Source organism: Balaenoptera physalus (genome assembly GCF_965194825.1).
Source record: "Balaenoptera physalus genome assembly, chromosome: 16".
NCBI classification, from domain to species: Eukaryota; Metazoa; Chordata; class Mammalia; order Artiodactyla; family Balaenopteridae; genus Balaenoptera; species Balaenoptera physalus.
This window is the reverse complement of record NC_138898.1, coordinates 51,441,166-51,468,374: the sequence shown is the minus strand read 5'-3', so window position 1 is coordinate 51,468,374 and position 27,209 is coordinate 51,441,166. Positions and strand designations below refer to the sequence as shown.

Sequence of the window (27,209 nt, the reverse complement as noted above, 5' to 3'; positions counted from 1 at the left end):
GCATGGGGGTACAGCCATGCCCTGGAGCTTGTCAAGAGCATTTTTCTAGGTGCCAGGTCTGATATGGCACTGCTGGAGGACAAGGTCCTGGGTGATCATGGGAGTGGCAGAAGCAATTCCTTAGGGACAGTAATCAATTCCTGGTGCCCACATCCTTTTCCTCTGGGAAGGGCTGGTGGTGGGTGGGCAACATGGGAGCTAGCCAGCTGGGCTTGCAGATCAGGCAAGGGCTGCCATGGAAACAGCGAGGGGAAGAAGGGTAGTGGGTGCAGAGATCAGGACACCCAGAAGCACTTGCTCTCAGGCTGGCCTGGGCCAGTGGGACCCACGGGGCAGTGATGGGAAGTGGAGCCCTTGCCAGGACGCTGGATGGTGCCTGGGAGAAATAGAGGCAGGCTGGACCAGTTGGGGTGGGGCCTCAGCCAGTCCCGCCCACAGCTCTTTGAAGGTTGGGGCCCCTGCCCAAGTGACATCCAACATTTATTGGATGCCTACTGTGTGCCCTGGTCTTGGCTGGGTCCTGATGGGCTGGGGACTCAGGGAGGGCAGAGCCCAAGCCCACCTTCTCAGGGTCCTGGCTGCCTGGGGGGCAGCAGGCACGGAGCAGGGGGACAAAGAGGCTGGATGTCACCAGGGGCTTAGTTCCTGGTCAGCCTGGCTGTGCTCTCCAACCGCCCAACTCCTGGACACCTGCTTTCTTCTGTGCCGTGGGCAGCTGGTGGCCGTCCTCCTGCGAGGGTCTTCCCGTTCAGGGAGCTCCGAGGCCGTGGCAGGCATGCTGGGCGCGGGCCGGGCCTGTAGGTGCCGACCTGGGGAGCCCTGGGCCGGCGGACACCGTGTGGGCGGCAGAAAAGGGCTACAACCTGGCGTGCGCCCGCGGTGCGCCTGGGGGCCGTCTGTCTGCTCGGTGCTCGGGCTACCCTCCCGGACCACACAGCCCCAGGGGCCCAGCGCAGTTTCCGGCGCCCCCTCCCGGGTCACCCTTGACAGCGTCCTGGCACCGTCCACACCAAGGCCTCTCCCCAACAGACACATTTGATCACGCCCACTCGCTCGGGCTCTGCGTCACGCCTCGGGTACGCCTCGGGTTCGCCTCGGGTCCGCCTCGAGTCCGCCTAGACGCTTTTGGCCCCGCCTCCACGCTCAGGGTCCACGCCTACGTCAGGCCCCGCCTCCATGCTCGAGGCTCCGCCCCCACGCTCGAAGCCTCACCCGCTACGCTCTTCGCCCTTCCCTGCGCTCCGGTTCCGTCTAGCGCTCTCGGCCGGACTGCCACTCTCTTGGCCCCGCCTCCACGCTCCGGCCCCGCCTCCACGCTAGAGGCTCCGCCCACCACAGTTCTTCGCCCTGTCACCCCTCTCGGGGTTCGCCTGGTGTTCCTGGCCCCGCCCCACCCTCCTGGCCCCGCCCCCACGCTCTTGGCACGCCCCCGCGCTCCAAGCCCCGCCTCACGCTCCGGGCCCCGCCCCCGCACTTCCGGACGGCGCCGGCGGGGGCGCTCCGGCCTGGGCTTCGGCGCTGTGAGCTTCGGCTCCCGGCTCGGGGAAGCGATCGCGGCCGCTACCGCTGCCGCTGCCGCCGCCGCCGCCGCCGCCGCCGCCGGACCGGGCGGAGTCGGGCCGGAGCCGCGTCCCCGCGGAGCAGGCCGGTGGGAGTGGGCGGCCGGCCTCGGCGGCGCCCCCGCGGCCTGCCCCGCGCTCGCCTCCGGGCCGCCGCGCCGCCGCTGCGATGGGGGCCGCCCGGGGCCGCGCCCCCGCCCGGTCCCGCCCGCCGCGTCGCCGCTGAGCGCATGGGCCGCACCGCGCCGCGCCGCTCTGGGAGCCGGTCCCGGGGCCCCGCCGCCGCCGCCGCTCGGGTGAGTAGTGCGGCCGGGCGCGCATTCCTGAGGGGCGCGGGCCTGTTCGGCGCCCATTGTAGGCCGCGTAGGCCGGGCCAGGCGCGGGACCCGGAAGAGGGGCTTGGAGGGTGTGCGGGCTCCGAGGCTGTGCGGGCTTGGAGGTGTGAGGAAGGTGTGTGGGTCCACTCTTGGGAGGTCGGGTGTGTCTAGGAAGGGATGCTAGCAGGTGATGCAGAAGGCAAGGTCTGTTGACTCTGGAGCCTATGGATGGAGAAGAGTGGGATTTGGTTCAGAAGGGGCAGCCACTTGCTGTAGGTGAGCTGAAGGGGGTGAGGAATACTCAGGATTCTGAGAAGGAATGGGGGCTCCTCCTGGAAGAGACCGGGGTGTGCAGCTGATGTGTTTGATTGGATGGTGCTGGGTGCAGTGCTGTGGTCTGTGGGCCTGGGGCATGTTCGGCCAGAGTGGGTGGGGTGCAGAGGGATCCTGGAGATAAGCAGGACAGTGGAGTGTCCCTTCCCCTCCCCCAGCAAAAAGTAGAAATGAGTGAGTATGAAACCCAGGGAGGGTACTCTCTGAGGCAGAGGTGCCTGAGTCTGGGTCTCTGCTGTGGTTTGGCTTGCTTGAGGGGCTTTACTCTTTCAGGTTGATGCCTCGCCCCCAAAACTCTCTCTTGGGTGTGTATCTTAGAATCTATCTCTGGCCTACATTTTGGAATTCAGTCGCTCATGAAACCAGAGCTGTATAGTCAGGACAGTGAAACTTATAGCTCAGCCTCGAGGACAGAAGAGAAAAATACATTAGTACTCTGGGAATTTTTCTCAGCCCATCTCTAAGATAATTAATAAAGAGTTATTGTGCATCTCAGCCCCTCCTTTTTGCTTGTACTTACGTTCTCTGCTGCTTCAGGAAGAATCTCAGATGTACTTGGACCAGGCCCTGTTTTGGAGAACATACACAGTCTAAACCTGACCTCCCAAGATAGCAGTATCTGGGTTTCAGTTTTAGGAACTTCTATTCAGGGACAAGGATGGGAAAGCATGCAAAATACAGTGTTTCTGTTTGATTTTTCAGCGGGTATTGATGTTTCTTGGATTTATAGTTCCAGAAAAGCTAAGTGGATTTTTTGGGTTACATTAGTCATTGAGGATTTAGGTGGTGGGGGAACAGATTACATGTAAAACAGTAGTCCCAACCCTTCAAGACTTTAATTAATGGACAATTGGGAATGTGTCAGAATCACGCTCTATTGTTTCCACACTCCACATAAATCAAAAATTCAAAAGTTCTATTTGAGTAAAATAAATAAATATACACACACCTATAGCATTGAGCTGGCTGCCATGGTACCCAGGGGGTGCGCCTAGGCAGTGACTGAAGGCGATTTTAAATGAGGTATCAGAGTTGTGGATTCCTTTTATGGAATCCCTTTATTGATGGTGGTTACAGGCTGTTGGCCAGATTCCGTGTTTGTGGGCGTTTGACTCTAACCTGAATTAATATAACTGCTTTATCTGTGGTATGTATGTGTGTGCACACTGAATGCTTGCTGTACTTCTCCGTGGGAACCCAGATATTTTGGTAATTGGAGCACGTTTCAATAACAGCAGTAATTTGGAGAGATGTTTGTGTGCTTCCAGGGACACCAAAGGTCTTCTGTCATTTGACAGCCAAAAATAGATGTGAAGTTTAAGAAATGTTTCTTCTGGGCTATGAAAAAATAGTTTAAATGATTAGGGGGACGTGTTCACACACAAATGAAAAGTTAGTCTACCAAGACAGCACATTTTTATAATAAACGGCTAGATCTTGAATTTGCTGCTATTTCAGCACCTGTGAAGAGCTGACATTTGGCGTCTATGACAAGTGTTGTTTTCCTTAATGTTTATGAATTAGGTGTTAATTGGTGCCCATTAGTTGCAAGACCTTGTGTTAGATGCTGTGGGCCCTGCAGAAAATGTTTAAATCAGCCTGCTACAAATCATTTACATGGAAGAGATAAGCACTTTAAGAGATAAGTGACAGTGACTTGTCATTAGCCTCCTGTTAGAATGCAGTGACTTGGTTTTTTCTCAAGGCTAGTGAACTAGAGTATCTCCATCTGTAAGGCTCGGAGCACCAGGTGTGGGTCCTCTTTCCTGAGATGGTGTCCCCGATAGGAGGACGCTAGACATCCATGAGCTGGTGTGGAGACATCAAAGGTGCTCATTCCATGTTGATGGGACTCAAAAAAAGGGACTTTGCAGTTGAAGTGGTCCACGAGCAGCAGGGTGTCACAGCCCGTGGGCCTTGACAAAGGAGCAGGCTGTTCCTGCCAAGGCTGAGATTGCAGCCTACCCAGTAGTTTTCATACAAAGTCATTAGCTGCAGAACAATAATTGTGACCCATCCTCCATCTCTAGATGCTTCTAGCTTTCGGCAGCTGCTGGCAGGTGAAGTGTGTGCAGTGTGAGAATGCAGGTACCGGGGCAGATTACATGCAGGCCAGGGCCTGGAGTGTGGAGAGGTGGCCGGGGAGATCCACACCTTGTGTTTGTACCAGCTTTTAGGATTTCACTCTGCTCCCTCTGGCTTGTTCAGTGCTTTAGGCATTTGGACCTGTCATGCTTCTCTCCAGTCTCCTTCTAGGCAGACCACTTACATCCAACAGGCCAGGTGGGGAGGTGTAGCCTGAGCTCGTGGGCTCAGTGACAGGGAGGACCAAAGACCATGGCAGAGTCCCGGTCCAGGAGAGTCCTCCCTCATACAAGACAGGCATCTGGAAGCAGAAACAAAACCCATAGTCCCCTGACCTCTAAGAGGGTGGGTAATTTGGTTTTCATTTTATGGAGTTGAATCATGTGAGCTGTATGCTTCCTTAGCTAATTGTGTTTGGATTTTGTTTGTTCTATACCTTCTCTGCTCCTCAGAGTACTCAATTGCCATTTGCTATCAGAAGGACACTTTCCTTTTAAGCAAGGTTATAAAGTCGAGAGCAGCTTTCTGATGAAGCGTTTTTAAGACTGTCCACGGGAATTCCCTGGCGGTCCAGTGGTTAGGACTCCGTGCTTTCACTGCTGAGGGCCCGGGTTCAATCCCTGGTCAGGAAACTTAAGATCCCGCAAAAAAAAAAAAAGAAAAAAGACTGTCCGCATCATTGGTGGCGTGAGAAGGCCCCTGTGCCTGTGCATGTGAGTGATGTCCTTTGGTCACTCACTTGAAGATGCTGAAAACGACCCACGGTTAACTGCTCTGCTGGGCGTGTTGAGACTTAGAGGAACAAGTTGCTGTGTGTTCGCATATGTTGTGAGGCACAGTAAGTGTGAAGTAATGGGGCAGCAGGAAGCACAGTGGCTGTGGGCCTGGAGAGTGTGGAGTGGGGAGCAGACTGCCTTCCTTCTGGTGAGTGATGTGCCATATCTGAGTATCACAGCGACCCTGTTCTACTCAGATACACATCCTCGTCTTTCATGTGAGGTTTATACAGCTGGGAGGACCAGAAGCACCTCTCTTTCCTCCAGTCCTTCTGCCTTCCTGGAGCCTGAGGAGAGGGACTGGCCATGCAGCTGGGATGGGCTGCTAGTCTCTCTTTGTTCTCACAGAATGACACTTGAGGGTAGTGGCGCTCTCTGTGTTCTGGACATTCATTTCTTAGTGCCAGAGGCATTCCTGTAGTTGGAAAAGTTTCCAGAAATTGTTCTAATATAGTACAAACCTTTTTTGTGACAAAAGATTGAAAATTTAAACTGAATTTCTGGCTTTGAGTTCGAGCGGGAGGGCATCGTTGCGAGTCTTGTCTTGAGAAAACCTCTGTGGTCATGTTTCCATGGACCCACCTTTCCTAATCCTTGTCCTCTTAATGGTTTCAACAGGACAGATTGATTCACTTTGGAGCTGTAAGTACTGATGTATTAGGGTGCAGCGCTCATTGTTCATTGACGCACAGAGTCCCAAAATGAATATCCAAGAGCAGGGTTTCCCCTTGGACCTCGGAGCAAGTTTCACCGAAGATGCCCCCCGACCCCCAGTGCCTGGTGAGGAGGGTGAACTGGTGTCCACGGACCCCAGGCCCATCAGCCACAGCTTCTGCTCTGGGAAAGGTGCCGGGATTAAAGGTGAGACTTCAACAGCCACTCCGAGGCGCTCAGATCTGGACCTGGGGTACGAGCCTGAGGGCAGCGCTTCGCCCACCCCTCCGTACTTGAAGTGGGCCGAGTCGCTGCACTCCCTACTGGACGATCAAGACGGGATAAACCTGTTTAGGACTTTCTTGAAGCAGGAGGACTGTGCCGATCTCCTGGACTTCTGGTTTGCCTGCAGCGGCTTCAGGAAACTGGAGCCCTGTGACTCAAATGAGGAGAAGAGGCTGAAGCTGGCCAGAGCTATCTACCGGAAGTACATCCTCGATAACAATGGCATTGTGTCCAGGCAGACCAAGCCAGCCACCAAGAGCTTCATAAAGGACTGCATCATGAAGCAGCAGATCGATCCTGCCATGTTCGACCAGGCCCAGACGGAAATCCAGTCTACCATGGAGGAGAACACCTACCCCTCGTTCCTCAAGTCCGATATTTATTTGGAGTACACGAGGACAGGCTCGGAGAGCCCAAAGCTCTGCAGTGACCAGAGCTCTGGGTCGGGGACAGGGAAGGGAGTACCTGGGTACCTACCCACTTTGAACGAAGATGAGGAATGGAAGTGTGACCAAGATGTAGACGAAGACGATGGCAGAGACCCTGCTCCCCCCGGCAGGCTCACACAGAAGCTGCTCCTGGAAACCGCCGCCCCGAGGGCCTCCTCAAGTAGACGGTACAGCGAAGGCAGAGAGTTCAGGTGAGTCCGACCCGAGGCCTCCGTTTCTGTGCTCACCTCCAAGACCTGGAGAACTAGCAGGGAAAGGTCTTGTCCTTCAGCCCCAAAGTGGGTGGACTCCTGGAGCTGGGGCAAGTTGTGGTTTTAGTCTTTACTCATGGTGCCTTCACATTTGTCATTAGATGTTTTTAATGTTTGTATTTTGAGGGCACTTTTATCAAGAACAGCCTAAAATATATGGCTTTGTAAGTCATTAGGAACATTGGAATTCTTAGAAGTGATATGACATTTAAACCTTACCCTTTATTTTTATTTTTTTATTTTTTAATAAATTTACTTATTTATTTATTTATTTTTGGCTGCGTTGGGTCTTCGTTGCTGCGCGTGGGCTTTCTCTAGTTGCGGCGAGCAGGGGGCTACTCTTTGTTGCGGTGCACTGGCTTCTCATTGCGGTGGGTTCTCTTGTTACAGAGCACGGGCTCTAGGTGCGTGGGCTTCAGTAGTTGTGGCTCGCGGGCTCAGTAGTTGTGGTGCACAGGCTTAGTTGCTCTGCAGCTTGTGGGATCTTCCCGGACCAGGGATAGAACCCGTGTCCTCTCCATTGGCAGGCAGACACTCAACCACTGTGCCACCAGGGAAGTCCCTAAACCTTACCCTTTAGCAGTAAAATTTGTGTCCTCTTGCACAGAAGGTGGTTTACCTGGCAGATATAATCCTTTTGGCTTAATAAAGAGAAGAGTGGACATTTCAGTGCATCAGTACGTAGAGAATTCTGGATCATTGCTTTTTGTAACTGTCTTATAAGGTTCTTCCTAGAGGTCGGGGGGTGGTGGTGAGGAGGCTGATGTGCTTCAAGTTGTCTGAGCACTTTGGGAACTTCCGAAGTGGTTGTGGCTCCAGTACTGGACCTTTCTCCCGCCAAGAAAATGAGTTGAGCTGTTGTGTATTCAGTTCCCAGCATTCTGAAGTTGTGATCACAGTCTTTGCATGTGGGCACATTTGCGGCTTTGGAGGCATGGAGTGGTGCTATCTGGAAGTTGTTACTACTTTGGAAACCTGTTTCTTCTTTCTCTTTTCTGTGGTTGCTGGAAGTTTATTTGGTCTCGAGTTGGAGCCTGTTGCCGATTTTAGTGGGCACTTCCGTTCTCACTCATTTCCCTGTAGCTGGTTCTGGATACTCCTGCCTGTGAAACTTTGAAAGCCTGGAATTCCTGTGACCCTGCTGATTTAATCAAGAGTCTGCAAGCACGTCCCCAGGTGCTGGGCCTCTCCCGTGGAGTTAGTAAAAGCGCAGATCACTTCTTCAGGCTTACTGTGGCAGAGAAATTGGTCACTTGCTAATAAAACACAGGATTAAACATTTTTAAGGTTTAAATGTCCTTTAAGTGATGTGATTGAATATACACTGTTTAGGTAATTTTTGTGGGCCTTTTGCTCACTGTCTTTAAACCTTATTGATTTAGCAATCTTTTTAGGGCAGAATATACTATAAAATTATCTTGATAAGTAAGGCTAGTAACTGACACAGCTTTTCAGACCTAACCTGAAAGTTGTCATATTTGATTAGAACAGTTTAAAAATGAGATTAAATTTGAGGCCTGGGCTGCAGGGAAAAACAAATTGAGCTCAATTCTGATTTCTAATTTTAGAAATTCCTGCGTGCCACCCCTCCCCCAACCAGCCAGTCTGCACACTTTTCAGTTCTCGGTCGGGGGTTGGTCATAGCAGCAACTTTGCTTTTTCTCTCTTTGGTTTGCTCTATTTGTAATAAATAACCTTTACTATCAAATTAATAGAGTATGTTGCTGTAAGGACTCTGGTACATGTTCGTTTTTAACTTGCCTCTCGTGGAGCTGCTGGTGGCCGTGGGAGTCTGGCGCTCACGAGTCCTGCTTGCTCTCGGACCCCGTCCTTCTGGGGGCTGCCTTTGCGGTTGTGCGGGTGGACAGTCCCCCGTGTCAGGGTCATTGTTAATCAGCACTAGCAGGATATGGAGTCCAGCACATTCTACTTGCTCTGCAAGGATGTGCAGTTAGGATGCATTAGTGTGAAAGTCACAGAAAAGCCAGCCCACCCCGGCTTAAAACACTGAACGGGATTGGTTGGCTCAGGTAAATGAAAAGTCCAGAGGCAGGCCCAGCTTCAGATGTGGTTTGATTCGGACTCCAGCCATTTTTCTTTCAAAGACTTGATTTCTTTTTTCAGAGAAGTTTTAGGTTACCAGCAAAATTAAGAGGCAGGTACAGCGGTTTCCCATACACCCCTCCCCCCCGCACATGCACAGCCTCCCCCACTATCACCATCCCCCACCAGGGTGGTTGGTCATTTGTTACAGCTGATGAGCCTACACTAATCACCCACGGTCCATAGCTTACATTAGGGTTCTCTCTCGGTGGTGTACATTCTGGGGGTTTGGACAAATATATAATGACTTGTATCTATCACTCTAGTACCATACAGGGTAGTTTCCTCTGTGCTCTGCCTGTTTATCGTCTCCAGCCCCCAACCCCTGGCAACCACCGATCTTTTTACTGTCTCCACAGTTTTGCCTTTTCCAGAATGCCATGTAGCTGGAAGTATACAGTATGTAGCCTATTCATATTGGCTTCTTTCACTTAGTAATATGCTTTTAAGGTTTTTCAGTGTCTTTTCGTGGCTTGATAGCTCATTTCTTTTTAGCACTGAATAATATTCCATTGTCTGGATAGACCACAGTTTACTTATCCATTCACCTGCTGAAGGACATCCTCATGGTTCCAGTTTTTGGCAGCTATGACTAAAGCTGCGGTAAACACCTATGTGCAGGTTTTTGTGTGGACCTGAGTTTTCATTTCCTTTGGGTAAATATCAAGGAGCACAATTGCTGGATTGTATGCTGAGATCACGTTCGTTTTTGTAAGAAACTGTCCCTTTTCTGAATGCTTCTTTGCCTTTGCCTTCCTGCGGCCAGCTTTGCTCTCAGGTTGGCTCCCTTGTTTTGTAAACAGATGCCTCCCACTGAAGGAAAGTCCTGCAGTTTGCCCAGAGTGGCTGGGGGTGCTGTGTGCCAGTGTGTCCTGCCCACTCCAGCATAATCACTGTGCAAGGGCTGAGACTCTGCTCTTGGGCTTACACCAAATAGGGCCACCCCAGAAGAAAAGTGGGGTGCCCCACCCAGACAGCATCACCACTCTCCAGCAGGGGGAGTGGTCCTTCAGGGGAAGATTGGGGTTAACGGGGAAGGGAGGAGGAGAGTGGGTAGTGAATAGGCAGCTAGTGAATGCCCGCTGCCAGGAGGAGGAGCCGGGTGGGAACCTCAGCTCAGGGGATGTGTTTCCTGCAGCAGCAGGTGCTTCTCTCAGCATTGATTCTGCGTGGAGGAGTGTGTCAGCCGTGAGGCTGCTCCCACTGTGCTCACTGGTGTCGCCCAGGCTCCCTGTTCCCTGGCGGGAGGCCTGAGCAGCAGTCCTCATTGGCTTCACGTGTGTGCACACGGCTGTTCTTCAGATCGCTGACTTGAGAGATGGTAAATGAGACTTTTACGTGGGTCTTTGTCAAAACTGAGAAAACAGGGATGCCCCTGGCTTTTTTCTGCATTTATCCTAGTCACCTGGGATGACTAGGATAAAGAGCCCAGGGCTGAGGGGTCACAAAATCCCTTGCTGCTCTTCTGTTCTCTGTGTGGAAGACTTTCCCAGTCTTTATTGCCCTTTGTCAGTGGAACTTTGAACATAACTTTGGTTAGTTCATACGCACCATTTAAATTTGGTGTGACTTGGCAGAGGGTCCTCTGATGATGTAGGTGTTTTGGCTGTTTATTTACTTAATGCTTTGGCCTGGGGGGCCAGAGTCTGTAAGACATTAGCAGGCTCAGAAGCTTGGCCTGGCCTGGCCTCCAGGGGCTGTGCTGGGCCTGGTTGGTCAGGCCTCAGTCAGGCCATCTTCAGCCCTTCAACCACCTGCGCTTAGCGATCGCCGCTGGTTTTCTTTTGTGTCTCTCTCTCTTTTTTTTAAAAAAATATTTCTTTTTGGCTGCGTCAGGTCTTAGTTGCAGCACGTGGGAGTTTCGTTGCGGCTCGCGGGCTCTTTGTTGCGGCGCATGGGCTCCTCTCTAGTTGTGGCATGCAGGATCTTAGTTTCCCGACCAGGGATCGAACCCACGTCCCCTGCATTGGAAGGGGGATTCTTAACCACGGGACCACCAGGGAAGCCCCTCTCTCTCTTTTTTTAATTGAATTGTAGTTGGCTTACAATGTTGTCTTAATTTCTGCTGTACAGCAAAGTGACTCAGTTATACATATATAGGCATTCTTTTTTTTAATAAATTTATTTATTTATTTATTTATTTATTTATGGCTGCGTTGGGTCTTCGTTGCTGCGCACAGGCTTTCTCTAGTTGCGGCGAGCGAGGGCTACTCTTTGTTGCGGTGCGTGGGCTTCTCATTGTGGTGGCTTGTCTTTGTTGCGGAGCACGGGCTCTAGGCGCGTGGGTTCAGTAGTTGTGGCTTGCGGGCTCTACAGCACAGGGTCACTAGTTGTGGCGCACGGGCTTAGTTGCTCCATGGCATGTGGGATCTTCCCGGACCAGGGCTCGAATCTGTGTCCCCTGCCTTGGCAGGCGGATTCTTAACTACTGTGCCACCAGGGAAGTCCCAAAATATGCATTCTTTTTTATCTTCTTTTCCATTATGTTTTTTTAAAGACAACCCAATTTTTATTTTTATTTTTATTTTTTAAAAATATATTTATTTATTTATTTTTGCCTGCATTGCGTCTTCGTTGCTGCCTCTAGTTGCGATGAGCGGGGGCTACTCTTTGTTGTGGTATGTGGGCTTCTCCTTGCGGTGGCTTCTCTTGCTGCGAACACAGGCTCTAGGCGCACGGGCTTCAGTAGTTGTGGCTTGCAGGCTCCAGAGTGCAGGCTCAGTAGTTGTGGCGCACGGGCTTAGTTGCTCTGCGGCATGTGGGATCTTCCCAGAACAGGGCTTGAACCCGTGTCTCCTGCGTTGGCAGGTGGATTCTTAACCACTGTGCCACCAGGGGAGTCCTATTTTTTATCACTTTAAATATTTATTTGTTTATTTATTTGGCTGCGCTGGGTCTTAGTTGCGGCATGCGGGCTCTTGGTTGCAGCATGTTTAGTTGCAGCATACGGGCTCTTAGTTGTGGCATGCATGTGGGATCTAGTTCCCTACCAGGGATCGAACCTGGGCCCCCTGTATTGGGCGCGTGGCATCTTAACCACTGGACCACCAGGGAAATCCCTCCATTATGGTTTATCTCAGGATATTGAATACAATTCCCTATGCTCTTCAGTAGAACCTTGTTTATATCGCTGCTGGGTTTTTTTTTTTTAATACTTATTTATTTATTTAATTTATTTTTGGCTGTGTCGAGTCTTAGTTGAGGCATGCAGGATCTTTTGTTGTGGTGCGCGGGCTATTCATTGTGGTTCGTGGGCTTCTCTCTAGTTGTGGCGTGCGGATTTTCTCTTCTCTAGCTGTGGTGCACAGACTCCAGGGCGCGTGAGCTCTGTAGTTTGCGGCACGTGGGCTCTCTCGTAGAGGAGCGCGAGCTCAGTAGTTGTAGTGCGCGGGCTTAGTTGCCCCGTGGTGTGTGGGATCTTAGTTCCCTGCCCAGGGATCAAACCCGCGTCCCCTGCATTGGAAGGCAATTCTTTACCACTGGACCACCAGGGAAGTCCCTCACTGCTGGTTTTAATGTCTAACAGCAGCAAATGCTTTCCATTTCTCTTCACTACCTTCCTCACTGAGAAGTTCCCCGAGGACAGGGTCCAACTGATATTTCCTTACGTCTTCCTGGTGCGCCAGCCAGTGAGGCACTCTTGGTCAGGGCTGGTCATCGTGGCCGTGGCCAGAGAGTGGAGCACAGATGGTGTTTGTAGCAGGAATAACTCAGCAACTTGTGGGTCCTTTGAAGGGTGGGTGACCAACCCTTCCTCTCCAGACTGAGGAACTGCCTGATTTGTTTGTTGCCTTATCGACTGTATTTCTGGTAAATGGCTTAAAAGAAATGTAAAAAGAGGAAGCACTCAAATGTGTATAGTTTCGTGTGGAAGGTGGAAAAGTGAGATTGATCTGGGGTTTCTGGTTGGCGTTCCAGTACAGCGGGGTGGGGGTGGGGCGGTGACTCTGGCACCCGGCTGCCGAGAGGCTCCAGTCCAAAGGGTGGCGGTGGTCCAGGTGGGGGTCTCAAGACACTGGTCCCGTTAATAGTGAGCCTGTTTGATTTGACCTTTAGCAAATACTCTTCACTGTTGAATTTTTAGGTCATTTGTGATGGAAGGTGACTCATTTGTAAAGTGTGGCTCTCGCTGTGGCCTTCCCCCTCTTTCTTCCTACTGCTGTGCTTTTAGTCACTCTTAAATGTAGGGCACGAAGCTAGGGAAGAGAGCATGGCCCTGCTGCCAGTCCCTTGTCACCTTCCAGGTATGTAACTTGTACAACTGGATGAATTCCTTTAACTGAACAGATGATCCCAAGGTTGGTCACTGGAGATGTTTTCAGACAGGCCCTAGTGTGCAGCTGTGGGGCTCTCAAGACAGTTGACAGGGAATTCCCTGGCGGTCCAGTGGTTAGGACTCCGCACTCTCACTTCCTAGGGCCTGGATTCAATCCCTGGCCAGGGTACTAAGATCCCACAAGCCATGTGGCGCAACTGAAAAAACAAAAAGACAGGAGTTTACAAATCTTTCCATTCCCCTTGCTGGCTGAATGGGAGAACGTTAATCTCAGTGGTTTAACTTAAGGACCCCTCACTTGGTGACTTTTCTACAGGCTGTGTCTTCTGGGTCAGCCTTCTCCTGGTTGTGTGATGGTGGGGAAGTTGCTTCACCTCTCTGAGCTTTTCTGTAAAAATGGGGACGATGAAGTAAGGGCCTGCCCAATGAGGTTGTCAGGGAGGTTCCGTGAACTGATCCCTGGGGGTGCCCGCACACAGCAGGCTCAGTGCACACAGCAGGTGCTCAGGGATTTTCACATCCTCCTGTGGTTCTTCATCATCATCTGAACTTAGTGGTCTGCTAGATGTTGGTGAAATTTGTATCTGGGTTACAAATGATTTCAAAGTAGCGAATGACACATTCCGATTTTTTTTTTTTTTACTTATTTATTTTTGGCTGTCTTGGGTCTTCGTTTCTGTGCTTTCTCTAGTTGCGGCGAGCGGGGGCCACTCTTCATCGCGGTGCGCGGGCCTCTCACTATCGCGGCCTCTCTTGTTGCGGAGCACAGGCTCCAGACGCGCAGGCTCAGTAGTTGTGGCTCACGGGCCTAGCTGCTCCGCGGCATGTGGGATCTTCCCAGACCAGGGCTCGAACCCGTGTCCCCTGCATTGGCAGGCGGATTCTCAACCACTGCACCACCAGGGAAGCCCACATTCCGATTTTAATAATCATATTTCCTGAGAGTGAAGCATGTTAATTCCCCACCCCAAACCTGCTCTCATGGCCATCCTTACCTCCAGAAGTGGCACCACCATCTACCAGATCAACGTGGCCCACCTGATTCCCCATCCGAATGTGTGCTGAACCCTCTGCCTCTTGCTGTCTGCACTCCGGCCCCCACACCCTCCTCCTGGACCCGCAGAGCCTTCTGGGTGAGCCTCTGCCTCAGTCTTTTCTCCCCACAGTGCCCAAAGGGACCTTTCTAGATGCAGGTCTGACTACGCTCTTCCTTCTTCCACGACGTGGGGACTTCCCACTGCCCCTGGACTGCACCCCAGGCTCCTGTGACACAGCATGTCCACGGGAGACCCTGTCATGCATGGTACCAGCACGCTGTGAGCATTTTACATGCCTATCAGTGGGGGGAGGCTGGCTAATAAAAGTTTTTAAACTAGTTACAGGAGAGTCAAAAAATATTTTTTCTCTGTTTTAGTCATATAAAACTCTGTAGCCTTTTTCTTTTAATATTTATTTGTTTATTTATTTATTTATTTTTGGTTGCGTCAGGTCTTAGTTGCGGCACGTGGGATCTTTCGTTGCAGCGCAGGGGGGCGCGCGGGCTTCTCTCTAGTTGTGGCGCATGGGCTCATTAGTTACTCATTAGTTGCGGCACATGGGCTTAGTTGCCCCACGGCATGTGGGATCTTAGTTCACCGACCAGGGATTGAACCCACGTCCCCTGTATTGGAAGGCGGATTCTTAACCACTGGACAACCAGGGAAGCCCCAAAAGTCTGTAGTCTTTGATGACAGTTTTCGACAAAGTCCGGGAAAGTTCAGTTAGCTGTCAGACTGAAGAATTTTAGAATAGAGAGGCCCCTTTGTCTGGGGCTCCACATTGGTGGGTTTATGAAACGGAAGTGCCTACAGAGACTGCGGCCTGCGAGGCCCACGCTGCCCGTGGTTCTGCCGCCTGGCCGCTGGGTTGGGGAGCCTGGGCTGGCGGCTGGCCGCGTTTGTCTTCTGTGCATCAGCTGCCGGGGGATCAGCCAGTTCGCAGGTTTGTGCACCAGTTAGCGTCACAGAGACTGGAATTTGATTCATACTCACTGGCTCTGTTAATCTCCTCTAGAATCCTGACTTCATTTACACCAGTTTACCCAGCAATCATTGTAAATAATGGAATTTGGCCAGGTAGTGGTTGTTCAGTTAGGAAAGGAAAGCAGTCTAATAATTCTTTCTTCAGTCCAGCTTGAGGCCGAGTACGTGTGTGTGTGTAAGAAAATCGTTGCTTTCTTTTTCCCCCATGTCACATCAGTACAAATGCATGTTTTTGTGAGCCACTCAGGGTCCTCTCAGAGCTCATTAATTCCAAAAAGTGTTTGCTCTGAGGAAACAACTCCGTAAATCTCTTCAGTCCCTTCCTGGAACTCAGGCTGGCTATCTGATTTTGTGAAAATAAACGCAGTCTTCAAAGAGGCCGTGCACAGGGCCTTGTGCGTGCATGTGAAGGGCTTCAGGCTCACCCCTCCTCACCCCTCCTCTGGGTGGATTACAGCCTCGGCCCACAAGCCTTCTCGGAACTGGTGAAACTCTTTGTAGCAGCTGGACTCAGCTCTTTTGTTTGGACCAAACTCTTCCAGTTTTGATGGATAGAGGTGAGCCCTGCGTTGTGTGGCTGGGTGGGCACCCTTCTCAGCCCCCCAGCAGCAGGAGGCTCCCATTCCCTGGCCCTCTGCTCATCCAGCCTTGTGCCCTTCGAATCTTTAACGTGCTTTTATCTGGTATTGACCCTCTCTGGATCACTGGCTCATTTTTAGTCTGTAGGGCTAGTGTCTTCTCTTGAACAAATATTTTAAAATAATCATAAAGAATGTTGCTTGTAATAGCCAGCAGTTAGAGTAACTTGAATGTCTAATAGCAGGATTGATTGCACAGGGGTTTTTTTCTGCGTGGTTGGAGAACATTGGCTTTCTATTTTCTTCTTTTTGTTTTTCTACATTTTCCAAATTCCTATAAAACATAAACCTTTGTAATTCGAAAGTATGTTATTAAAATATATACAAAGATATATCACAAGAGGGTGTGAATTATGTACAGTTTTTCAAACAGCATATTTTTTCTTTTAAAAGGATGCATATAAATGTTTCCTTTTAGTATGATCTTAGGTCTTCTTAATGTTTACACTGCTATACCAGTTTTGCTTTGTTTTGTGTTTTTTTGGCTGCATTGAGCGTGGCATGCCGGATCTTAGTTCCCTGACCAGGGATCAAACCCGCGCCCCCTGCATTGGAAGCTCAGAGTCTTAACCACTGGACCACCAGGGAAGTCCCTATACCAGTATTTTAATTAATTTTTATTTTTATTAAAAAAATGGAGAGAAGGAAAAATTCAAATAATGCTGAAAGGCTGATAACTAAATTTAGCAGTCTCATGACCCCCTGGCCTTTCCAGGATGGCCGCTTCCAACTGTATCTTACCCTAGTGTATTAGCTCAGGCTGCCAGGACAAAATATCATAGACCTGGGGGTTAAACAACAGACATTTATTTCTCACGGTTCTGGAGGCTGGAGGTCCCAGACCAAAGCGCCGGCAAGGTAGGTTTCATTCCATTCTTCTCATGGTTTGCTCACATGGCCTTTTCTCAGTGTGTCTGTGTGGAGAGAGAGACAGCTCCCCAGCATCTCTTCTGCTAAGGGTAATGATCCTGTCAGATCAGGGTCCCACTTTCATGACTTCATTTAACCATGTGACTTCCTTAGAGGCCCCATCTCCAAATACAGCCACATGGGGGGGTAAGGGCCTCCACATCAGAATCTGGGGGACATAGACTCTCAGTCCATCACACCCCCCTTTCTAAGTAATGTGCTCATACTGCTGTCCTTGGGGCATCTGCCCTGAGCCAGTCTCTGTGGATGCTCTCCTTTCCCCACCACCTGGCCTGATTATTAACACATTCTGGGTTTGGTTTATATCCATATTTGGTGTTTTCATTGCTGAGCCAAGTTGGGCCAATCATTTTCTTTCTTGTGCCATTTTTGTGTGTGTGCGTTTTAAAGTTATGGTTGTTGCATTTTTTCATTTGATTAGATATTTGATTTTCTGACATAAATCTTCCCTTATGCTGCATCGGCTTAAAAAGTGCCTGTCAAAATACTTCTCATTACTTTTCTCATTTTGGAGCCTGTATTATTTAGATGTTGGACCATTTGGAATGATCCTTTAAATTTTGTTTCTTTTTTTCCTATTTTCTGTTTCTTTTCTTTTTGTTGTGTTTTCAGCTCTTTCCACTAAATTTCTCCTGCTCTTGTTTTCTGAATATATGCTCTAAAAAGACGAAATCATCCTTTTTGTTTTTTGTTTTTTTTTTATTGTTCATGGATCAGCATTTAAAAATCTTTCTGGTGTTGACCTAAAACAATATAACAGCCAGTTATTTTACCAGAAAATGGGTTTATTGCAATTTGGGACATGCAGTCTATAGTGAAGCCACAGGCAAGTCCAGAGAACAAAGGAGAGGAACTTCTTTTATAGAGGAGAAGGAGGAGTTGGGAGGGGCTGTTATAAACAAAGAGCCCATTGGAGGAAACTGGGAGTTCAGAGTACAGTGGCTTTTCATTGGCTGAGCTGTTGCCAGGCAAAGAGAAATTCTCTCTCCCTCCTGCTGGGTGGTCCTTCTTCATGTTGGAGATGCAAAGGTATGTCTCTTCCTGTTGCATCTGCAATTGATGATGGTAGGGTGTGAGGGCTCCCTTTCCTGGCCTCCCAACTCCATTTTATTTTATTTATTTTTATTTTTATTTTTATTTATTTATTTTTTGGCCACGCTGCCCGGCCTGTGGGATCTTAGTTCCCCGACCAGGGATTGCACCCAGGCGCTTGGCAGTGAGAGCATGGAGTCCTAACCACTGGACCTCCAGGGAATTCCCCCATCTCCATTTTAAGTGAGGTTTCTGTGTATTAACTTTCACATTAGCATCATGCCCCTACCCACCCTTCAGTAGGGAGACACGGTGGGTTATGTCAAGAAGTCCTGCTTATGTGGGAGAAAGATTGCTCCTTTTTCCTATGGTTATAGAGCTGGGCCTAGTTTGCAAAACTTATTTTAAATACAAATGAGAATTCTTTGGGAAGAAGTCAGTGAAGGAAAAGGAGATGTGGAGCACTGCTGTTTAGGGAAGATCTAATGTGATGACCATAAAATATGTAATTTGTAGGTGGTAACATTGTGGAAGGATTCTTTTTTTTTTTTTAAACTCATGTCAGTTTGGGAAGAGTTTATTTATTTATTTATAATTTATTTATATTTAATTTATTTATTTTTGGCTGAGTTGGGTCTTTGTTGCTGCACGTGGGCTTTCTCTAGTTCCTGCGAGTGGGAGCTACTCTTTGTTGTGCTGTGTGGGCTTCTCATTGCGGTGGCTTCTCTTGTTGTGGAGCACGGGCTCTAGGCACATGGGCTTCAGTAGTTGTGGCTTGCGGGTTCTAGAGTGCAGGCTCAGTAGTTGTGGCCCACAGGCTTAGTTACCCCACGGCATGTGGGATCTTCCCGGACCAGGGCTCGAACCTGTGTCCCCTGCATTGGCAGGCAGATTCTCAACCACTGCGCCACCAGGGAAGCCCTACACTTTTAACAGGGAGAGAAACAAGATGAGAACGCAAGTAAAATACTGAGCATTTCAGATGGTGCAGTTTAAGTTGGGGCAGAGGGAGTGTTGCCATTTTCACAAGAGTGGCCAGAGAGGGTCTCATTCTGGAGGGTGACTTTTGAGCAAAGCCTGAAGAAGGTGAGAGCACGGTGAGAGACCGTGTACCTGGAGGAGGACGAGGGAAGAGCAAGTAGGAAAGGCAGCCTAGCTGGGGCAGAGTGGCCGAGGGGCGAGGGGTGGGAGGAGAGCGCAGAGAGGTGACTTGGCATTTCTGAGACTGCGGCTTCTGCTTTGGTCTCTCTCAAATTGTCAGTGTATTGATGGTATTTGGAGCCGTCAGCCTTGTTGTGACCCCCCAGTGAGCGAACGTAGATAGAGACAAGAAGGCCTCTGGCGGCTTTCCACTGCCGAGGGTTACAGGAGACCTGGCAGTGAGGTTGGAGGAAACCAGCGGAGTATGGGGTCTTGGAGACCAAATGAAGAAAGTGCACCAAGGAAGACGGGTTGAGTAGCCATTGGCGCTGCTGGTAGGTGATGTGAGATGGGGGCTGGTGTCCTTACGTCTAGCAACCTGGAGATTGTTGGGGACCCTGAGTTGTGCTGGTGGGAGATGGTAAAATCACATTGAAATGGCTTTCAGATTGAGCTTTAAACAGCTCAGAGCCCTTTGAGAAGGACCATGTCTTAGTCTTATTTGTCCTTGGCTTAAGATACTGTCTTGCAGGTCTGCTCTTGATAAATATGTACTGAAAGAAATGACTCGAGCTCTTAGAAAACATCTGCAAGATGTGTGGAATCCACCCGCCCGCCTGTGCCCTTGAGTACAGCGTTCACGTCCCCATCCTGAGACCCCTGACCTTTATCAAGGAAGCGGCTGCTTCCCTTGTGGTTCATGTCACAGCCAGGAGCTACCTCTGCATTGGTTTTACCCTTCTTGGCCTCCCACCTTTGATAAAGAAATCTAGTTTAAAAAAAAATCAGATCAAGTGAGAAATTCTGTCTGATTCCTTTTATTAAGGATTCAGAAACAAGCTATGGCTTATGTGTTTCAATATGCCACTACTGTTGAATGTCGGGGCTGAATTTATTGGTTGAAATCTCCCACTATGAATGTGGATTTGTCTGTTGTTGTTTTTTCTGTCAAGTTTTGCTCTGTGTGTTTTGAGTCCATAGTTTATATGCATACACATTGAGTTGTTACTTTTTTCTGTGGATTGACCGTTTTATTATTATAACATGTCTTTATATCTAATAATGCTTTTTGCTTAAAAATCTATTTTGTCCGATCTTGGTATAGCTACCCCAGCTTTCTTTTAAGAGTATTTGCTGATTTAGGTGTTTTCCAATCTTTTATATATTTATTGAGATATAGTTGACATACATTCTGTTAGTTTCAGGGGTACACCATAACCATTCGATATTTGTATATAGTGTGAAATGGTCACCACACTAAGTCTAGTTAACATCTGTCACCATATGTAGTTACAAAAAAATTTATTTTCTTGTGAAGAGACTTCAGTCTTTTATTTTCAAATGTTCTATATTCTTTTTTTTGGCCGCAGTGTGCGGCTTGTGGGATTTTAGTTCCCCGACCAGGGGTTGAACTCAGGCCCTCGGCAGTGAGAGTGCAGGGCCCTAACCACTGGACTGCCACGGAATTCTGAAATTTTCTATATTCTTTTTTTTTTCTTGATTTTTTTTAATGTGGACCATTTTTAAAGTCTCTATTGAATTTGTTACAATATTGCTTCTGTTTTATGTTTTTTGGTTTTTTGGCCGTGAAGCATGTGGGATTCCAGCCCCCCGACCAGGGATTGAACCCGCACCCCCTGCATTGGAAGGCGAAGTCCCAACCACTGGACCGCCAGGGAAGTCCCAATTTTCTATATTATTATATTTAAGTTATTTTTCTTATAAGGTGGATATGGATAGTTTTTTTAAAATCCAGATGATCTACTTTTTTTAAAATTTTTATTTATTGATTGATTGATTTTTGGCTGCATTGGGTCTCTGTTGCTGTGCGCGGGCTTTCTCTAGTTGCGGCGAGCGGGGGCTACACTTCGTTGCAGTGCGTGGGCTTCTTATTGCTGTGGCTTCTCTTGTTTCGGAACATCAGCTCTAGGCACGCAGGCTTCAGTAGTTGCAGCGTGTGGGCTCAGTAGTTGTGGCTCATGGGCTCTAGAGCGCAGGCTCAGTATTTGTGGAGCACGGGCTTAGTTGCTCCGCGGCATGTGGGATCTTCCTGGACCAGGGATCGAACCTGTGTCCCCTGGGTTGGCAGGCGGATTCTTAACCACTGTGCCACCAGGGAAGTCCCCAGATGATCTACTCTTAATTGGTATATTTAGTTGATTTATATTTAATATATAATAATTACCAATATATTTGGACTTAAAGCTATCTTTTAGTATTTATGTTTTATTTGTTCCTCATTCTCCTTTCTCGTTTCTTTTGGATTAATTAAATATTTTTTTGTTATTCAAATGCCCCCCTCTGTTAGCTTGTTCTACATTTATGTACTACTATTTTTTTTAATTTTTAATTTATTTTTATTTTTGGATGCGTTGGGTCTTCCTTGCTGTGCGTGGGCTTTCTCTAGTTGTGGCGAGCAGAGGCTACTCTTCTTTGCGGTGCGCGGGCTTCTCATTGTGGTGCCTTCTCTTGTTGCGGGGCACGGGCTCTAGGTGCGCAGGCTTCAGTAGTTGTGGCTCGCGGGCTCAGTAGTTGTGGCTTGCAGGCTCTAGAGCGCAGGCTCAGTAGTTGTGGTGCATGGGCTTAGTTGCTCTGCGGCATGTGGGATCTTTCCAGACCAGGGCTCCAACCCATGTCCCCTGCATTGGCAGGTGGATTCTTAACTACAGTGCCACCAGGGAAGCCCTGTACTATTACTTTTTAAGTGGTCCCTCTAGAGATTACAGCATGCATCCCTGACCTATTCGAGTGTAAGTTGGTTCTTTTGTCACTTACCAGAAAATGTAAAGACTAAAGGTTAATCTAACACAAGTTATGTACTCCCCCATTGCTTTTTATGCAGTTGTTGTTTATTTTTTTTGTATGTGTATGTATGTATGTATGTATGTATTTATTTATTTGGCTGCGTCGGGTCTTGGTTGCGGCACACAGGATCTTTGTTGAGGCGTGCAGGATCTTTCATTGCCGTGCGCAGGCTCAGTTGTTGTGGTGCGGGCTTAGTTGCCTGCGGCATGTGAGATCTTAGTCTTACAGCTAAACCATCCAAGGTAATTTGTCATTTTTTGGTGCCACCGTTAAGATTTTCTTCTGTGTCTTTGGTAAAACTACTGAAGTTTTACTATCATGTCTGTTTTTCTGGCTTGGGGTTTGAAGTACTTTTTGAATCTCTGGCTTGATGATTTTCGTGAATTTTGGGAAGTTCTCAGTTATTAGCTCTTCAAATTATTGCTTCTGCTGTATTCTCTCTTTCTCTTCTCCTTCTGGGATTGCAGTTACTCACGTGTCAGACATTTCTTCTTTTTAAGTCTTTTCAGTAGTTTCTGTCCTTACCATGCTTCAGTATGCATATTTTCCAGACCTATGTACCATTCACTAATTTCTCTTCAGTTGTGTGTAGTCTACTGTTACGTCTGTCTGTGGAGTTCTTAACTTCATTTGTTATATTTTTCAGTTTTAGTGTTCATTTGATTTTTTTTTTTTTTTAATATTCAGTCCCCTGCTCAAACTCTCCAGCTTGTCTTTTAACTCTGTTTCTGTTGTCTGTTTTTCTCTTGTTCTTGAGTCAGTTGTTGTCCCGTCTCCTAGTATGCTGGGCAGTTTTTATTGAACAGCAGACATTGTATATGAAAAATTCAGAGATCGTTTGAAGTTCCTGATCATAATTTTCTCCAATGAGGGCTTACTTTTGCTTCTGACTGGCCTTTAGTGTGGGGACCTGTCACTTTACTCCAGCCAGGAACCAATCTGATTTGAACACAAGACTTCAGTCTTTGGGCAGGCTGGTCTATTTCAGGTTCATCCCTTCTCCTAGGATATAGCCCATTGGGGTCCTGACTGAAGGCCTGGGGTCTTCACTAGGGCCCACATCTTTGGTGCACTTGGAACACCCACTTAAGAATTCTGAAGTTTTCACATTCTCAGCTTGGAAGTCATTGCTTGAGAACCTCAAGGAGAAAAGTGGGACCGTATGTTTGACTTGCCTGTTTTCCTTTTTTCTCTCATGCTTTGGCCCCTTGAGAGATCTCATTTCCTTGGTAGCTATCTTGTGCCTTAAAACAGATGAAAACATTTCTGTTTTTTTTTTTTTATAAAAAAGTATCAAATTTATTTCAATATCTAGTTTCATTTTTAAGTTAAAGCTTTTAGACAATTTTTTTGTAATTTAAGATTCATTATCGGAGGTGAGGAAAACGTTAATAAGCTATTAATTACTGACAACAAATAAAATTATTAACCATGTGTTTATAGAAGACATGTTAAAGAGTAAAAAGTTCCAGTTACACTACTTAACTGAAGGAAATATCCTCCAGCCCTTTATTTCTAATTATAACACGTTCTCATTTTGACATAATTTACACCTTTTTCACCCAATTAATACTATGCTAAACAAAATTTTTCCAACTGTTAAGCCTTTCTTTACCATTTATGAAATATGACTTAACTGTTACTCTTTAAAAGTTCCTTAAAAGAATTTGAAATTTTAATTTTCACCATGAACCTGTTTGATCAAAAAAGTAAAGGACATCACTACCACATGAATTAAAAGAATGGAATAAAAAACAAAAGTGGTATTATATAATCAGCAAATTATTTGATAAGACATTTTAAGTATTTCATATTTCTACTTAGCACAGGTGAGAATTAACTGGTTCCACGGTACTACAAGGCTTGGCAATTTTACTCGCTTTAAATCATAGTGTTACTCTACTCAAGTCATTGCTAAGAAAATGGCAGCGTTCATAAGTACAAAAATTGTTATATCCAGTAAGTGGTATTCTACATAGTCAAGATAATAAGAGAATTCTTTATAAAATTAGATTTTAAAAAATGCAGAATGTCTGGTGATTAGCAGTATCTCAAAAGGTAAAATGAGAAAAATACAGAAAATAGAAGTACTCGTTGAATAACATTATTTTGCTTTGAGGATGCCAGAAATGATTCTATTCCAAGAAATAAGTAATAATGATAAAAGATGTGATTAATACATTGTATCTCTTTTAAGCCAAAGCACACTTTTCACCTCAGGACAATTCTGATTTTTACATTCTTAATCTCCTTTGTCCAGAACAGGACCCCATTTTAAGCCATTATTTGAATAGAGTCCATAATCTAAAGCCATTTTTCTCCACAGGATGTTTTCATTTTAGTACATATGCTGCAAAAAGGCAAATGACTAAGTCAGTTATAAAGAATTTGTAGCATAATAAATGCCAATTTACAGTAACTGTCAACAGACTTCTACACCGAAGCCTGAAAGTTGCTACAGTACAGGTGAGAACATGATTCTTCCATATGCTCAGACTTAGTTTACTAAATAATACTGTCATGAGATCTGAAAAGAAACCTTAGTGGGTCCTTCCAAAGCTGCGTAATTTTCCAGACAATTTTTCTCTGGTTGCAGAGCCTGTTCATTCTTTCAGTCCTTTTTTAGTCCTTTAGCTTTTGCAGTATTTTCTTGACGTTTTTGTTCCTTCTTTTGCTCCTTTTCCCTGGCCTCAATCATCTTGGCCAATTTCTAAGACAGTACAGCACTTGCTAGAAACAATGGAGTTAGGGCCAAAATAACTGTTGTAAGGAAGCCATACGGGTCCTTTGCAGCCCATTCCACAGCATACTCAGCCCAAGCCTTTATATCAAACATCTTTGTAGAGGCCTTATGCTTGAGTAGTGATCTCTAATTTTGTTCTGGGATTATTAGCCAATCACAATTTCAGATGACCCTTGGTTGGTTGTCTTCTTTAGCTCTACCATACACTTCTGAGAGAATGCTTAAATTCTATACACTTGGGCAGTTGGCGCGGTGGCCGCTTCCGCTGGGCACGGGGGCAAAACCGCGGCAGTGGCTGCCACCAGCCTCCCCTACATCGCGCCCGGGACGGTGGGCTCGGAGCCCCACTCCCAACTGTCTGTCTGTTTTTCTAATTGTCCTTGCAGATGGTGAGGTGTGCAGCAAGCAAGTCCACCTTGCACACCAAAATCCAAGGCTCAATTTATTTTATGTATCAGCTGTTTACTTAGAGCTTGATTTAGATGAACGCTTATATTAGGTAGTTCTGTTGTGTGGCTTTAAAAGTCAGAAAAGTCTGTGAAGAGACGAGTCCTGATAGGCATCCCTGTTTCTTTGGGCCTGCCTTAATCTGCCTCTGGGCAGAGAGGCTGTCCTGCCTTGCGGAAATCAGTGGAAATCAGAGTAAATGCTCCATGGGTTATACAACTCAAATGTTCTTCAAGGTCCAGACACCCACCCCATTCACCCTCTCAATACTGTCTAAAGGTAAATAATCTGAATAATTGTGTGTCCTTCCAAAGCGTCTTTATAAACATATAGAAATTAATATGAACATATTCTTATATTTTTAATGCTTAATACATTTTAAAGTAGGAATTTTCTTTTGAAAAATGGACGTGACCTAAAAAATTAGGTCCATCACACAGAATGTGGTATACATTGAGTATAAACTCTAGACCTATTGCATATGTATTCGTTTTTCAGGTGTAAAATGAATTTACTAATCACTGTAAACAAATTTAGAGTTTTCTTTTGTTTCGATTTTTATTGCTTTTATCCATCTGAGTGTTGTTGCCCTGTTCCTCATGTGACAAAGGTGGCTGGGTGGATTAGTGGCCAAGTTCACTGTTGGGGAAGAGTGTGAACGTAACAAACTGGCCTGAATGAGAAACAGACTCAGGGCTCTGGTGGATAGAGCGTTACGCAGCACAAACGCCATCGTTACCCAGCACAAACGCCAGACGGGTTCAGCCCCGCATGCCGTGTGTGCACAGGACATGTGCACCTGCCATAGCATGAGGTGCTATGCTCAGCATTCGTTCTGCAGCAGGCCCACGTTTGAGCCCACGTCGCCAGCACTGTTGCTGGGGGCGGAAAACAGGCCCGCAGGTGTACCTGTGCTGGAGCCCTCCCATCCCCACTGGGGGTTCCCATCCTCTGCCCGTCTTGGGTTCCCAGCCATGTGGCTGTGCTCCACCCTCAAGGCAGCCTCTGAGGGCCACAGGCGTGGAAACTGCAGTGTTGAAAGGGCCTGATGAGGCCTGGCGCTGTGCCCTGAGGTGGCAGCCTGAGCCAGGGTTAGGCCAGTGACAGAGAATGCTTTTGGACATTCTAGCATTGAAGGAATGTCAGACTTGCCCCTTGGTTCTTTGAAATTCGGTTCACTTTGGAATGTAAAGTTTTGTGGTGCCACCTGCAGTTGTGCTGGAGATAATATAAAGATAAACATTTCCATGGTGAACAAAGACTGGCAAATAAGAGCAGCCCAGGCCTTTTGTTTTCACAGGGTCCACCCTATGTACATATGGAAACAGTGGAAGTATCTTACCTAGTTGGGCTTTCTCATAAGGTGGTCAGGGTAAGTTCATTTGGATACAGTGAACGTCCTTTAAAAAGAAAATCCTTTTGAAACATTGCGAAAGAAAGCTTCATAAGCAGAAAAATCAAATAACTCTTATGAAAGCAAAGTACCCAAAGAATCTGTGTTTCTCCCTCAGGTTTTCACTTTCTGGACAGACTTCTATGTGCTGCGTCAAGGAAAGCAGACACGGGTGTCCTGTTAGCTTAGAGAAGGGTTGAGGATTACGTGGTGATGTTACAAGGTGAAAAGGGTGACCTGAGGCTTGGAGTTTCTGATTTCTGAATTACTTCAAGGGAACAAATCATACTGTTACATGAACAGAATTTTGACTTTGACTACTAGATTCATAAGTGTATGTTTTTTAATTTTTAATAAGCCACATTTTGAAAGTCACCGATTTGATCTTGTAGCTTCAGCCCCAAGAACTTGTCTCCTTAGCAGAGTTCTGTGGGATCTCGGGGTTGCAGCCCTCAGCCTCCCGCCTCGCTTCAGGTTATTGACTGATGACTGATTCAGACCTGTGTTAAAGAGGTGATGGGTCTGCCATGGGATCTGCTGCTTTGAAATCAGCAAGGACCCATGTCTAGAGTCTCTGGCTCAGTTTGAAAGACCTCAGGGGGCAGGCATAGATAGCATCTCTGTAAATTACTCTGAATTGCCTGCAATTTGTTGGGAGTTGCCACTTCTAAATGTTTATTGTGACTGTGAGTGCGTGAAGTGTGATTGGCACTTCTTTGGAACTGGTAAGTTCCTTGGAGCTTGTTTTTGAGTGGTCAAAGCTAGAGGGAGGGGCTGAAGTCTCCAGGGGAGGGTAGTGCCAGATGCAGGCTGACCCCCATCATTGAAACGAGAATGATTTATTAAAAATCATGATGGCAGATTCTGTGAAACATTTTTTGTTCCACTTTTTAAACACTACCACATAAACTTCCTCTTCATCAAATCCATGTAACCTAAAAATCTGATGTGAAACATTTGTGTAAGTCCAGG

At 47.4% G+C, this 27,209-nt stretch overlaps 1 protein-coding gene and 1 pseudogene across 5 annotated transcripts in view; one reads left to right on the top strand and one right to left on the bottom strand.

Moving 5' to 3' along the window:
- The first annotated feature begins 1,511 nt into the window (after nt 1-1,511).
- The window catches only part of AXIN1 (axin 1), a 57,203-nt gene continuing 31,505 nt past the window's right edge, over nt 1,512-27,209 (top strand). For 2 of the 4 annotated variants that reach the window (XM_082429904.1, XM_082429905.1), the window contains exons 1-2: nt 1,512-1,855; nt 5,689-6,649. In XM_082429904.1, the coding sequence (XP_082286030.1) occupies nt 5,772-6,649 (878 nt within the window). In that variant the 5' untranslated portion in view covers nt 1,512-1,855; nt 5,689-5,771. The remainder of the gene's footprint in view (nt 1,856-5,688; nt 6,650-27,209) is intronic. The other 2 variants (XM_082429902.1, XM_082429903.1) reach the window with 2 other exon arrangements.
- Nucleotides 9,453-26,213, bottom strand: LOC309645180 (small integral membrane protein 15 pseudogene; annotated as a pseudogene). Its single transcript has one exon. The product of its transcript is annotated as a small integral membrane protein 15 pseudogene (transcript).